General features: G+C 42.4%; 1 protein-coding gene across 1 annotated transcript in view; it reads left to right on the top strand.

The window, feature by feature from the left end:
• The window catches only part of LOC306923809 (GRAM domain-containing protein 4-like), a 128,971-nt gene that overhangs the window by 39,154 nt on the left and 73,215 nt on the right, over positions 1-16,602 (top strand). Inside the window, exon 3 of the mRNA XM_079502123.1 lies at positions 677-797. Coding sequence (XP_079358249.1) covers positions 677-797 — 121 coding nt within the window. The remainder of the gene's footprint in view (positions 1-676; positions 798-16,602) is intronic.

Here is a 16,602-nt window from a genome sequence, read left to right as displayed (position 1 = left end):
CCTATGCCATAAAAAGCATAGGTGAGTTCCAGTCTACTGGCTGCCTGGCTGGGTCTGTCCCTGGCTGGCTGGGTCTGAGCACGAAAATAGCGTTTGGTTGGTTTTCACAACCAAGTGTCACTGTTGCGCAGCCTAATCACACACACACACACACACACACACACACACACACACACACACACACACACACACACACACACACACACACACACACTTATGTGCGTTCCTGGGGGTCTGGATGTTCCGGGGAACCCCCGGGGACGCCCACACAGAGTTGCACCACTTACTTCACACGGGTGTGATTTTAAAGTACATGGGAACCTTCTGGTTTGACCTCATTACTTGTATATTTGCTTGTGTAATAGTGCAACAGTTAATCGATTTAATAAATGGTTTTAGGGTTTTAGTTTTTACCACTTTTTTCCCCCCAATTTGTAGTAACACCAATGTATTCCTCGCCACACACGTTTGTGTGTTGTCACCACTGTTGTATCCTACTGGTGCACCTGCCAGTGAGGAGTAGAGCCTTTACCACTTACACCACCCGAGCGCCCTGTGAAATCAGTGATTTGTATCAAGTAAATGGCAGCCTCCCGGCTCGACCTCATTACTTATGTATGTGCTCATGTGTGCTGGTGTATTAATGTGTATTGATGAATGTGTGTGATTCCTCCAGGCTGGTGCAGGGTCGCTGGAGATGGCGGCGGTCCTCCAGGACTTCCAGAGAACAGAGGCAGACCGTCTGAACGAAGTCAAAGGCCACCTAGAAATTGCCTTACTAGAAAAGCACTTCCTGCGTAAGTAGCCTCCCGTTCCTACGCTGTGGTGTAGTCTTTCTTTCTTTCTTTCTTTCTTTCTTTCTTTCCCCAGTGTAGGTATGCTGAGCACGAGTGCTCTTTTTCAGCTACACGTACGCCCTGCCTATGTGCGCAGTTGCGCACGCGCACACATTCTCACTCTCTCTCACACACGCACGCACGCATACACACACACACACACACCCACACACACACACACTTAAACACACCTGCCGTCATGCTTTCTGTTGGCCACCATGAGCAGCTTGGGGGTTCAGTGCCTTGCTCAACGGGCTCTTTAGCGGTGTTGGGGAATGGATACGTGTCGGCCATTCACTTCCCCACCCAGATGTTTCCTGTCGGTCCAGGGGATTCCGAGTTTGTGAGAGATTTGAGACTGGATTGATCAGACTCGAGCGATTTTAAGCTTTGTGTCCAGAGACCCGACACATCTTTCTAAAGTACAATGTCATAACATTCACAAAAGAATTGTCCCGGTTTTTGCCACAATTAAAATATTTGTTTTTAGTGATTGCATTGATGTTTATCATGCACGACACATGTGCGCATTGATTTAAGGGTCCCAGTTTGAGGGGCTGAATATACAGTATGGTCACCCTACAGTTGGGTGCCACCGATATTGTCCCTTATCATTAGGCCTGACCTCAAAATTTAAAAAAATCCTTCTAAATCCTTCCAAAATAGCAGACGTACAAGCTCGTAGCGCGCCACTCGGTGGCGCGCTATGAGCTTGTAGATCTGCTATTTTTAAATAGCTAAATTATAACATAATGTTTAAAACACCAAAAGGGGTTTTGCGCAGATCACGCAAACCTCAGCAAAACGAAAAGGACAATATCGATGGCCTCCAACTGTAGCTTGGTACTATTCCACAGGGGTTCTTTTTAAGTGGAAGGTTTTCTTCAAGTGGTGTTTCAGCTTTGATGGCTTCATAGATTTGTTTTCACTATCAGCAGTGTTGTATACATTGTTTGTTGTTTTAAATTTGATATTGTATGTTGGATTAATCTGAATGTGTATTTACAGACATTTATTTTTGGAAAATAAAAGAAAGGCGTTTTCTCACACAAAATATTTGACTGTATTAACTCAGAGAACCCCCTAGGGGAGTTACAGACCCCTTGTTGAAGAGCCATGGATTAAAACAAAAGAAAACGTCATCCACAAAATGACTTTCATTAATTTACACTACAGTACTTGTCACTTGAAGCTGTGTCCTTTACGGTTAAGAATCCCAAAACAAAGAGAAATACTTGATACATTGAAGAAAATAGTCAGAGATTAACATCTTTTCATGAACTCTTAACATGGTACAGTTGGAGGCCATCGATATTGTCCTTTTCTTTTTGCTGAGGTTTGCGTGATCTGCGCAAAAGGACAGTTAACCCATTTTGGGCGGGAACCCCTTTTGGTGTTTTAAACATTATGTTATAATTTAGCTATTGAAAAATAGCAGATCTACAAGCTCATAGCGCGCCACCGAGTGGCGCGCTACGAGCTTGTAGGTCTGCTATTTTTGAAAAATCGTGAAAATATTTATTTCAGAAAACTGGAGGATTTAGAAGGATTTTTTAAAATTTTGAGGTCAGGCCTAAATGGGTCAAATGATAAGGGACAATATCGGTGGCACCCAACTGTATGTGTCCTGTATCCAGTCTGTATCCTCACATTCGTACGACCACATTTAATTTTTTAAAACACTTCCGTGATAAACAGCCTTGCGCAAGAGCAAGGAAAGCACCTGGGCAAGCACATGATGCGTGCAAACTCAGCCTTGTGGTGAACCACACAGTGATTAGAGTGCTCACTCGTCACGATTTCAGTCATTTGGATTCTATAGAAGCCAACATGACTTCTATGAAAGTAAAAGCATGTTTCACAGCAAAAAAACAAAAACAAACATGTTCCCAGTTCGATCCCGGACTCCCCCAGAGTTAGTGTCAAAGAGTCCTTGAGCAAGACTCTGAACCCCTAATTGATCCCGATGTGCAGGTTAGTGTCTTGCATGCCTATGTAAAGGGCTTTGGATAAAAGCGCTATATAAATGTACCATTTATCTACAGTATATATTGGCTTAATGGTTTGTCTTATTGGTGTGATTTGTAGTGAATAGGTACGCTAATTTTACAATTGATAAATTGATTGAAGTATTTATTAACAGTTTGCAGAATTACAGTACATTTCAAGCACAACTCAATACAAGAATTGTTAACTGTGGACTACACTATACACCATAAAGCATTACGCTTGTTTACAAAAGGGTCCCCCATTTTCAATTCATCAGAACAAACTGACCCACATTAATTTGCCATTGACAGATTAACCATTCCTCTGAGTCACTTCTGAACCTAATCAGGCTGAAATGAAGTTTTTGATTAGCCCGAAAAGCTATTGTATGCACATTGATTAATGTTCTCATGGGCTGATTTCAGTCATTTGGATCCCAAAAAGGTCAGCATGTCTTTGTAATTTAAAGTTGTGGTGAAATGGCTTTTTTTGTTCATTTTATTTTGAAGTTTCAGTCTGAATTTGAAACGTGAATTATTGTGACCAAAATAATTGTGTTTTACGATATTATCGTGATAATCAAAATAATTATGCTTAAAACTCTTTACATGCCACTTTTGTATAACCACTTGAACCCCAGCGTACCTATTTTTGGGCGGAACGTTTGCCAATAAATACTTGTCGTAATGCAACGTTTTATGAGCTTGTAGATTGGCTATTTTTGGCAAGGAGACTTGGTAGAGAGGGAAACAAAGACTCGACTATCAAGTATGTTCTAGTGTTTGTACCCTGCCAATCATGCTGCACAAGGAAGAGCGAGACGGTCTTACCGATAATGTTTTCAGATACATTTTTCAGTGTGCTGATTAAGTTTAAAGTGAATAACACTGTCTGGATGTCATCTTGACTGAAAAGCTCTGTAATTAAATTCAGGTGTGTTTGGAGGAATGTGAGCTACAGTATTAATCAAACTGTGGTGAATGAAATCAAGATTTATTTATAAGTGTATAATGTCATCACGCAGTACATTTTCGTTTGATTAGACATGTCCTTATTATGACCACGGGACAAATGTATAAATCATTTCACCACATTGTTAATATTGCCAATTTATGCTTGGAGACAGACGAGTAATGAACGCGTCACACGACGAAAGTCACGTTGGAACGTTTGTCACATACAGTACTGTAGGCAGAGCTGTGCAAAGAGGAGACTGCCTCTTCTTTACTTCTGCATGCAACAACTGTGTCATGGACTTTCATGTTTCATTTTCATGTTTCATGTTGCCATATGTGGCGTCAGTTTTATTAAAGCAATCGCTCACTCCAGCCCATGGTATTATTGTAAAATCACACATAAGGGGTATTGAGCATCAGGCCTCTGGGTCCCTTTAGGCATTATATGATGAAACTATATCATGGGCTGTGGTGAGTTATTGCTTAATTATACCACCGTCACATTGTGTTAGGCTGAGACGCATTCTAATGAGTGGCCATATCTCCTGATAACAGCACTCTGAAATGACCATATAGAGTATACAAACTAGAGGACGGATGCCCTGGCCCTCCTCCCCTATTAATTTCAATGAAAGCAGCTCACCCAGCGCATGAAGCCCGACAAGAACACTCTACTTCCCTTATTGACACCAATGTTGGTGTCAATAGGGTTTCAGGCTTTGGAAGCATGCACACTGTCAATGACACACACACACACACACACACACACACACACACACACACACACACACACACACACACACACACACACACACACACACACACACACTATTCTACTGCAGACCTTGTTGAAGGGATTCTGCTATTTTGGAAAACATAATAAAATGCACGACACATTTTCTACAGAAAAATGGAGACAATTCAGACAATTATGCAAATTAATTGCGATTATGTTAAATAATTGTCATCACATAATTATTTAATAATTGTGGCAGGGCTAAGGTAAAGTCCCATTACTGGTCAGTGGTCACAAATTTGAAGGAACATTGAAGCCTGTTTTGTAGCTCAACGTAAGATGACGCTGTTTACACATCTCTGCCATTCAACAAATTGCCATTGACAATAATTCCCTGGTTGCCTGTGTGTGAACTCTGTGCAATGTGTGTGTGAATTGAATTAGCAGATTAACTGGGTCTCTGCATGGGTTTAAGATTAGATTTAGTCTGGCTCATATTCGTGTCTGGCAATGTTGGCTGTGGATCGAGAGACTGCAGTATTAGATCAACTGGCTCATTACCGTCAGGCCTTAGAGCAGTGGTTCTTCAATGTTTTTTCCATAGTGATAAAAGGATAGAGACCGAACCGGAGCGACAGCCCCCCCCCCCCCCCCCCCCCGCTATTAATTTCGATGGCAATTTTCAGAATTTATAAGTTCACGTGTTCAGGTGTTCAAGGGTCGGGGTAATGGACTGCCAGTGCTGCAGTTGGGGAGCCACAGGCAGTTGTTGTGTTTGTTTGTTTTCACCTCCAGGTAAATGATTGACTGAGTGATGGTCGTCTTTGTCCCTTTAAGTCTCCACTGATGAGTCACTAAGACGTGCAGAGCTGCTGGAGCTCCGCAGGGAGTGGAGGGGTTGGCATCGACCTCTCTGTCTAAACGTCTCTCACGCTTCATCTCAGCCAGTGTGACAGCAGGTGTCAGAGATTAGACAGCTGTGTGTGTGCGTGTGACATTTTCGTCACAGATTTGATTGAAGAATGTATTAACAGATTGGAGAATTACAGTACATTTCAAGCACAACTCAATATAAAACTGTTAACTGTGGACGACCATAAAGCATTACACTGGTTTACAATAGGGTCCGCCATGTTCAATTCGTCATAGCATTTAGAGACGTACAAAATGCTCAAATAATCTTTGGTAGGGTAATGAAGCAGGTCTTGACATAGAACAGACGTTTTGTGAGAAATAGTTTGGAATTATTTACACTGGAAAGGACAGGCAGATGGACAGAACTATAATGAATTGCATTTTTTTTTTTTTTTATAGCGCTTTTCCAAGTGCTCAAAGCGCTTTACAATGGTTCATTCATTCATACATTGGGAGGTGAAGCGGCGAACAGTCGACGCCAGCGTCCTCACTTCCCACATTCACACACCAATGGTGGCAAAGCTCACACCGACCGACTCATTGGAGGCAATGTAGGGTTCAGTGTCTTGCCCAAGGACACTTCGACATGTGGACAGGAGGAGCCGGGATTCGAACCGCCGACCCAGGGATCATTGGACGACCTGCTCTACCTCCTGAGCCACAGCCGGACGGATGTGGAAAGAGCAGAAGAGAGTAGAGAGTAGAGAGGGAAATCTAAATCGGTGGCCGTCAATCTCTTCTGGATCAGGCAGGGCCCACTTGGAAATCTCAAGTGTTCTGGCCCGGGCCACGCCCATTTTCAGAGCATGCGTATTTTAGCGATCAATCAGTCCAATCGATTGTGTTCTGGCTTGAATCTATGGACCTAACGTGGTATACTTTATTGGGATCACAATGCAATGTTTTTAAAAAAAAATGTATATATCATGCTTTTCTCAAGTATATATCTTATTAGCCAGGTAGCCTGGCTAATAAGCCAGACCGAATCAGCCGTTGGCAAAAAAAAAAATTGCCTGCCGGCGGATTACGGACTGGAGAGGCTCAATTGTACGCCCATTTCCTACACCAGAGAACTGGTGTGGCCAATCGGGACACGGAATGCAATATGGGCGGGCTTTGGTACAGTGACGTTCAATGCTTGAGACCTTTGACTGACAGTAGCTCTGACCAATTGCGTCAAAGAGAAAATGTTTGAACCCGCCCCCCGGGAAACAAGATCCATACACAGCATCTCCAGACTCAAATACCACACGACAGTGTGATTTGAGTCTGGCTTATTAGCCAGGCTACACCAGTGGGCCCTTACCCACATGTTGAGAATCGCCGATTTAAATGAAGACAATGGCAATTATCAAATAGTGATGTGTTAATTTCCAATAGCCCCCATGTTTGAGTTTAATAAGCACTTATACACTTGTCACTGTGTCCCTATTTTGGGCATGATTATAATGGGCCTGGCCAGCAATGTATTGAATATGACGGTTCAAAGTGTCCATTTCACAGGGGCAATTCAATCATCAATAGCAGTTACAGTTTCCTATTCCTTTCTTTTCCATCTTCCAACCTGTAGAATAGTGACACACTATGCTTCCCGAGAAAGAAAAAGAAAATGGCAAGAAAAACTATTCAGAAGCGACTTTTAGGGTTCTGAACCAAGTCATTTTCAGCTGAAACAATCTGAAATGGTTCAATTGTAGATGGGAAAAGATAACCGAACCGGTTCAACCCTGGTGGAAAAGGGGCCTGAGAGTTATGGGGGACTATGTGGTTTAATTATTATCAGATCTGCAACCTTCTAAATCTGATATTTTTCAGATGGTGGTCTGTGGCCAAATGCATACATAATGAGGGTCCTTGACTTGAAAAAGTTTGAGAACCACTGCATTAGAACACAGGTTCTTTTTTTTTTGGTAGAATTTCTTAACATTTTCCTGAAAAGTAACAGTTTTGGACATACAAGGTTTGCACCCGACAGCGATGATAATGTGTATTGTGTAAACGACACATACTGGCTTTGAAATCAATACGCGGTGGCCCCAATCAATCACTACATCTTCTGAGTGGCCCACATGTTTATTTGTGTCTGTACGAAGGGATGACCTTCGATAATTTTTTTTACCAGCTGCTTTAGCGGCTGGTTAGTGCTAGTCATACTGAATCCCTACTCCTAATTGGCTGCCTCGTCTGCCTCCTCTCTCTCACTGAGTGCAGTGATATTCCACCTCCCTGACCACGCACCCCCCTCCCGTCCAGGGACAAATTAGCCATTGGGCCAGCGGGGCCGTGGCCCAGGGGCCCTTGGCTCTCAGGGGCCCTTCGGGGAAATTGGACCGTGAGGTACTAGGTTTGACGCCCTGAAAAGGGCTCATGGGACCCTCCATTGGCTGTTGATTTTGTTAAATTTAGGTTAAAAAGATGATAAAAACACGGAAAAACACGAAAGTGTTGTGCGCACGCGCGCTATGGGGGCCCTGCAAATATTACCGACCCAGGGGCCCTCGTGGGGGATAATCCGTCCCTGCTCCCGTCACACATACAGGCAGCGCATCCAGAGAATAAAATAGGGTGTATTTTGCATCCCAAAACGCAGTTTATAGTTAAGGGACGCAATAAAAGAATGACCTCTGCATCCACGGGATGCACTACTGTATTCAGCATGTCAATAATCCACGTCAAAAGAAAATTGCGAAATTGTGGTAGTTCATTTTGCTAGCTTTAGTTATAATAATCATTTGTTCTTCTGTTTTCTACATGAACATAACCACATTATAACCATAAAAAATGGGAGTTAAATGCTGCAATTTGTAAAAATGGCAAAAAATATGACTCCTAACGGGACTCATTACATTGAAAACCAATTTACATCACTGGCATCCAGGGGGTGCACGGCCGTCGGCCAACAAGTAGAGACTCTACAGTTTTGTTTTAGGAAAGATTGACATGTCAACATGTTCGGATGTCAATCAAATCAACTGCATGAGTGAGTCGGACATTTCCTGCTGTTAAGAATTGTGCTCCAAGCTCTCAGCGATATTGTTGGCGAGGTGTCTCTGTAGTCTGTATCATTTACGATAGTCAGTCCTTCATATATGATAGTGTGTCGCGTGGTCGCACAAATGTGTGTTGTTCATCTATTACATTATCATACATGGCTCAGTTAACATGTGCTGTTTGCGCTGTGCATAGCATACATCTTTGAAACTTCATTACCGAGCCACTTAGTGAGCTTGTTAAGTCTGCTATTTACAATAGAACGTCTAACCACGGCCGCGAGCTTGTGACAGAGAAGCGAGTGACTAATTATCGTGCCAGTTGCCAACTTCATCATTTAAACACTGATCTAACTGGGAAGTTACAATCATGACAGAATCACCACAGTTTGACATTGCCGTTTTCGGTGCGCAACAGAGACAACTCGTGCGCGCGTGTGCGTGTGTGTGTGTGTGTGTGTTCTTAATGTTTGAATCCAGTGCCATCGAACAAAGCTTTGAATATTTGATTTTCTTGGGGGGTCGGCCCTAGTACGTAGGCAGGCTGCTAGCCTGACATGTTGTTTGAATCCATGGACTCCAGCTCCTCCAGCTCCTCCGGCTCCTCCATCTCCTCCGGCTCCTCCGGCTCCTCCGTCTCCTCCGGCTCCTCCGTCTCCTTTCACATTTGATATTCAGTCATATAGTGCGGGGTGGAAACCTCATATGTCTAAAACTGTTACTTTTCAGGATTCAAATAATAAAATAGCAGCCAGACACCACTTGTGATGCTTTTGTGTGAGTCTGTAGTAAGTCTGTAGCCAAGTAAGATCAAATAGGGCGTTAATGTAAAAAAAACCCACAAAAAGTTAAATTATGGAGATAAGTGGTTTCCGCCCACCTGGTTGTGTGCACTGTCTCAAACAAATCAATGCAAGGCAGGTTTTATCTGTAGAGCACACATACACAAAGTAAACATGGCATTACTCTTTCAATACTGGTTGACGCCTGGTCTAAGTTCATCAATGTCATCCACATATTGAACATGACATGTCCATACATACACGTCAACGCTGTCAATTAGCAGCGGAAAATTATAGGACGACTTCATCCATTTTCAACCCATCTTCATATAATTGCTCTATAATTTCGTCTGTCGTAGAGGAGGGCTGTGGACAGTTCAGCTGGTCCTTTCAAACAATATTTCATAAAATTGTATTATAATTTGTATTAATTCAATAATAATGGCTTCTATTATAGCATGCTAACTTTCCAGGAGACGTCATTGGTAGGGGGATTTCTGAACTGTCCACAGCCCTCCTCTGAGACACAGTGAGTAGACAAAAATGGTGCCATATCATGAGCATTAGTGAGGACCAATTATATGAAGATTCAAGATTCTGTAGGTCGAAATTGGGTCAAGTGATCCTTTAACCCCTTCACTCCCATAGAATGGAAGTGAATTTGGGACGATTATTGTTCTCCATCCCTACATACACACCGACCCTGTTCTCCATCGTGGTCTCCGTTGGTGTCACGTTATTTACAAAAGAAGAAGAAAAGAAAGTAAGTTCTGCAGAAAGATTGCATGAAATCTAATTTATCATCTGTTGCCGTCTATTGCATCAACACATAACTGACTCCTTCGGAAGAGCGAGTCTCTCCCCTTAGTGATAGAGTTGGCACTGGCTGCTACTGACTGTCACTCCATTAATGTCAGGTTGCAAGATGTTGGTTGCAATTCTCAGAGGCAACGGGGTGGTCATCTGTTACTATGGCTTTATATTTTGCCTTGGAAGTAGGGCTGGTCCATCATAATCGCCTTCTAATCAATATCTATTGTCTCTTGGTGCCTCTCTCCAAACTAGTTTCCCAAGCTGTTGTTTCATCTTATCCAAACAGTCGACCAATTGGTAGAACACATTTTTTGTCCCTTATTTCTCATTGAAAACAATGCTGAAAAAGAACTCGATCTGATTTAGCTATTTCTGCCATTCGGTTGAGGTGTGTTATGCCAAAGATATCCTGACATCTAGGCTATGTTTTGCCACAGTTTCAAAGGTGAGATGATTTCTTTGGCACATTATCATCTCAGAGATATTACTGAACATGATTATGTAACTTGATATAATAAAATACAAAATAATGGTTAAATAATTTTCAGAAAACATGCTCTACCAAACGGGTTGTTTGTCACTTTATAGTGAAAGTTCAGTTTCTTGCAAGTGGACGGGCTGTTTGTTTAGACTACAACATGCTGTGCACTGTGGTTTCGTTTCGCATTGTCATGGCCGCTGGTGCTTCTGATCATAACAAACCAACGGACCATTTTTCGCCAGAATTTCGTGGTTGAAAGCTGTAAATACTTCAGCGTATGCTCTAAAGGTAATAAAACAATATCGGCAGCGTAGAATATTGGATTAAATAGCGGGGAACGTGGGTTACGCAGTAGAACTGTTAATAACTGGTGGGTATGTTATTAAAAACAAAATTGATTGGTGTTATTATTGCCTAAAAGAAGTAAAAAATGCAAAGAAATATTTTTCCACTGCTTCTTTCTTGGGTTTTGAACTTGAAAGGGTTGTCATCTGTCACTAGGGCTTTATATTTTGCCTTGAAGTAGGGCTGGTCCATCATAATCGCCTTCTAATCAATATCTATTGTCTCTTGGTGCATCTCTCTAAACTAGTAGTAGTTTCCCAAGCTGTTGTTTACACATTGTTTCTGCTTGACTGGTCATTCTTAAAGAGGTGTGTGCCCTGCCCTTCCTATCAGATTTTTTGTATGATGTGTGCGTGCCTGCCTGCGTACCAGAATAGGGGATGCTAGGGTTCAAGTGGTTAACACCTTGAGGGCCCGGACCTATTTAATCCATTAATAAAATGTGCCCATCATTTATAGCGCCCGGACCACTTTTACCGGGGGACCGGAAGTTGTTGTGAATGTCTGTGTAGCAGCTAACAATAGCCACACCACTCTAGAGTCGATCGACAACAACGGGAGGTAAGAAAAAATCTATCGCGACTAGCGACTGGACCGCGGAGCGCCGTCTAACACAGGATCTTTTTTCATAATTAGACGGGATGATTTAGATCGCGAGTTATGAACGTTTTAAGATTTTCGTTTTCGTCCGCTAAACAGGCAGGGAACATTTTCGATGACGTGTCACTGTTGTGCAACACCGAGGATTGGGCAACAAGCACTCCTAGGCTGTGGAGCGATGCGACCGGTTTTGATATCATTAATCTCCGTCCCATTTATCAATCTCCGTCCTGGGCAACTGACCATGAACTTGAACTTGACGGTGATCTCCGTCTGGGGCCCTTAAACTGTTAATGTTTACAAAAAGAAAAGACAAAATGTTCCTTTCCCACATAAAGATTTGGCAGTAGTAGTAACTCTTGAGGACCCCCTGTTGAAGACCCCTGCTCTAGTGTCCCAAGGACAAGCTGTACCAAAAGCAAGACAAGCTGTACCAAAAACAATAGCTGTCAGTCCTATCTAGAGACATCTAGGCTCTTAGAACATGATGCAACCTATCGTATTGGCACAAGGATGATGATATAAACAAAAATAACAATCTCATATCATTCTTCCTCAGCGTGCGTGTGTTTGTTACACAGGTACAGCTAGGACTGGGTCACATAAATTGTCACTCAATTTCTCTCGTTTCTGACGTTGAACATTGGAATAAAAATCACATTTCTGTTTGGCTTTTAGGCTTCACTAAAGTTGCACAGGGCAGATAATATGCCAAATAACTTACATGTTTAATAACTATACTTAGGCTTAATAGTGGGAATAGCCAAAATAGGTCTGCTGTTTCCACTAGTTTTGACATTTGTATTCTTTGTTTACTGTTAATCACTCTGGATTAAGATGCTCTTAATTTAACCCATTTTAACCTGAGATCAGATTCTAAAAATGTCTTCTACATCCTGACAGTTTTCTGAAAAAGCTATGTTTCTATGCCAGTCGTTCTTCGATTTTTCAAAAATAGCAGACCTACAAGCTCGTAGCGCGCCACTCGGTGGCACACTATGAGCTTGTAGATCTGCTATTTTTCAATAGCTAAAGCATAACATAATGCTAACACCAAAAGGGGTTCCCGCCCAAAATGGGTTAATTTAAGAGCATCTGCTAATTGCCTGGATTGTAAATTGGTGCAGGTGCGACGATGCAAATGAGTTGGTCTATATTTATCCATTGGGTGGTGGTACGTGTTACAGTACGTATGTGCGTACATGCCTACACCTTTTTATCTTTGTCCCATTGATGTGTATTGAATGGCTTCTTGTGTTTAGGCGTGCTGTGAATACCTTATGTCTGCATGTACTATACTTGTACAAGCACACAAAGCTGCTCTATAATTACAGCTCGCCCCTTTTTTGTCAACATTCCTGCTCCTGAATTGTGTGTGCATCATGCATTCATTTATGTACATGACTATGGATGAATGATTGCATGAATGTAGCTGTTGTTTGCCGGGTGACAGTTAACTGAGTGGGCGGAATAGAGGCAGCCACAGAGAGCTAGCGCCCTTTTGAGGTGGCAGCGCCAGTCTGCTATTTTTGCAAGACACCCTTTTGCACGGCATACTGTGCATGCCGTGGTTAACCCGCGAAAGCATCGTTTTATACTTTGGTTATTAAAAAATAGCACATCTACAAGACAAGCTCATAGCGTGTCACTTCGTGCCGCAATATGAGCTTGTACGCCTTGTAGATCTGCTTTTTTATGGTGTTTTTTTTTATATAAATATTGAATATATCATTTTTTAAAGCCAACATAAAACAATTGCCCAGAAGCCATGCTTCGTTTGAGAACCACTGATATAGAAACATTCGTATTTAAAATATATATATATATAATATATAAAATTCACACCTGTGTGAAGTGAGCAGTGCAACTGTACCGTGTGGGGTCCCCGCAACATCCAGACCCCCAGGAACGTGCCCAGGGGGGCGGCCCGGTTCTGGTGAGCCGCCCCACGTCCGAAACGGTTGAGAAATTACAGAGTTACCGTGTGGGGGTCCCCGCAACATCCAGACACCCAGGAACGCGACCAGGGGGCTGGCCCGGTTTCGGCGAGCCTTCCCGCGTCCGAAACGGTTGAGAAATGACTGTGTGTGTGTGTGTGTGTGTGTGTGTGTGTGTGTGTGTGTGTGTGTGTGTGTGTGTGTGTGTGTGTGTGTGTGTGTGTGTGTGTGTGTGTGTGTGTGTGTGTGTGTGTGTGTGTGTGTGGTTCATAACTCAACTTATTTTTTTTCCTTTTCGGAAAACTTCGTCACATATTAGTATAACACAAAAGTAGTTATAATAGCTCAGCTTTAAAATAATAATAATAATAGCAAAAGAACGGTTTTGGACACACAAGGTTTATATCCCAACAATGACGGCATTATACATGTGCATTATGAGTGCATAGAAGCAGCTGTGCATCTACAGTAGTAGCACAGGACAGGTCAGTGCTTCTCTATCTAGCATGGCTGTAAATACCAACAGTGGGGTTATTAATAGACCAACTATTACATAAAGCCTGTGTGCCCTCCTGAAAGAAAGAAAAGCAATGTATTGATGACCTGCTGGCCGTGCTGCGTGGCCAGGGCCAGCCAGGGCCCGTTCTGGTTCACTGCCCTGGGAACACAGCTTATCTTACAATGCATGATGGGAGAGATTTGGGCGCTGTCGGCTGGAAACCTTGTATGTCCAAAAACGGCTACTTACTTACATTGGTTTCTATAGAGCACCGAAGTCTGACGTCACTTTCAGTAGAGGGCGCCTATACACAGGTTCATGTATTTTTTTATTTGCAGTGAAATCTCCATAGGGCGATTTTAGGTCGCTTCATATAAGAACTGTGTTTGAAAAATAAACCGACCACCCCCCGGCCTTTCTGTCAGGGGAGTGGCTGTGCGTCGTTAATGATGTCCATTCATATTTGATACAGCCAGTTTCTGGAGAAAATGGAATTAATGTGGCCGCAAAAGCCTTGAAACTACATATGAAGGCAATGTCGCTGCTAATATACGTCATGCCCAGCTGTCAACACATTGCGTTCCTGAGATTCCTCGTGACACCATGAGTTTGTATGTAGTCATAATAAGCCTAAAGACACCATGAGTTGCATTAATTGATTTTAATTTTGTAATTTTTGTTTGTCTTTTATTTGAATAGCACCCTAATCAGCAGCTAATCATATGTATGTTTGAAAGAATTATCTTTTTTGTTAGTTACAATGTCTAGAAATGTCTAGAAATGTCTAAAATAACTTAAATTGTATTTTTAAGGTGATAGCTAAATAAGTGTCACAATCCGATTAATCGTTTAAATAATCGGCCGATGAATCGATTATGAAAATAATGGTTAGTTGCAGCCCTAAACTAGTGACTAGGGAGTCAAACATTGTAATGGCTGCTGGTAGGGCATTTCAAAGGTTGGTGGCATAATAGTAGAATGAATTCATCCTCATTCCACTAATGACTCTTGTCAGAGGCAGTTCACCACCCCCTCTCTCCCCCTGTCAACAAACACTGTTGAGTCCATGTTGCAAAACCTTCCGTGCTTTTGATTCCATCGGGCTAATGTGTGCCTGCACTGCCTGCTACTTTATACAACCTCATATCTCCATATTTCAACTTTTTAATGTTTCCTTTGGTAAATGAATGGCCTATGTCGTCATACAAGATTGCCGCACAAAACTAGTGCAAATAGCACATCTCCAAGCTCACAACACTCACCATCTAATTTCACTATTTTAATGTTTTTCAATTATAATAAAAAATCACACCCGTGTGAACGGAGTGGTGCAACTCCCCTCTCCCCCTGCCTCTCTCTCTCTCTCCTCTCTCTCTCTCTCTCTGTCTGTAATTAGCAGGCAACAGTGCAACACTATCTCTCTCTCTCTGTTTCTGGCACAACAGCGTCACTTTTGCCCCTACTGGTACTCTAAACATAGTCACATAGGTTAGGACGGACATTGCTGTTCCTTGGAGTGGTTGCACCACTCAAAAAAGTAAGTAGTAGTACTACTACTAGTTACTAGTAGGTCGGAGAGGCTTATTGTCGGTATCGGCCGTGAATGTGTGAGTCTATCCCCCCTACAATGAGCTCTTAGACCCCTGGGAGATGGATTGCTGAGGTGGAACGCCTACAGCTCTCAGTACTTACCACATGGCGCACCCAAGCCGCACTACTCGTACGCTGAGTTGGCGCCGTTGCCCGTGATTGAACCCATGACCCTATCCTATGGTCCAAATGGGAGAGCTCTACCGACTGAGCTACCTAGACACGGAGAGAAAAACAATGGGGGCGAAAATGAATGGTTTTGGACATACAAGGTTTTCACCCGAAAGTGATGATATATTTATTTTTTTATCGACCTGTTTGTGCCTCTGGCCTCCTTTTCAGACAGAGGGATGAGTAATGGCCCTTTCTGCAACACTGTTTTTTCTGATACTACCACCCAGGCCCCAGGGTGTCACATATTTATGTTTTTTTTTGTTAGTTTATTTTTCTTTCTGACATACGTATAGGTATAGCTTTGTCATAGTGGGCTGCATTCACAGATTTCTGCTCTGGGCGCCTGACTCGAGGTATTATATGTTAGAACATTTTATTCACAAAGGCAACTTGACAAATGTTTTAAATACTGTATTGTGATGCATAAAAAATGCATTTTCAAAAGAAATGCTAAAAGAAAAAATTGAAAATTAAAAGTTCAGTTCTGGGATTTGCCTGTTCTCACACTATCAGCAGTAAACTCTCAGTAACTCCTATTGTAGTAATGAGATTTTAGCCTTTTCTTGAACAGGCCTTGCTGTTCTGTGTGGCTTGGGCACAAATTAGTATGCAAGTGTCGATTAAATGAAAGGATGAAGTTGTATGTCGTTGCTGTCCGGCAGAAACCTCTTATCTCCAATTCTACGTTTTTGCGTATTCCCGTAAATGAATCCCCGACCTGATCCTACTAGAGCACCACACAAAAGTAGCAAACCTATCTGCAAGATCTGCAACCTCGAAACACTGCACAAATCTATGCATTTTTAGCTTGTAGATCTGCTGGTTTTGAATTTAAATCCTGTAACAGTTTTAGACACATGAGATTTTGGACAGAGACCTTTTGCCTTGCTAAAAGTAATGTGAGTCGGTTCATTTCTCAGATCCAGTGTTAATTATGAGAACAAGTCTCTAAAGGAAAA

This window comes from Electrona antarctica (genome assembly GCF_951216825.1).
Source record: "Electrona antarctica genome assembly, chromosome: 5".
Classification (NCBI taxonomy): domain Eukaryota; kingdom Metazoa; phylum Chordata; class Actinopteri; order Myctophiformes; family Myctophidae; genus Electrona; species Electrona antarctica.
The sequence above is the reverse complement of the archived record's forward strand: the minus strand, read 5'-3'. Positions and strand labels throughout refer to the sequence as shown.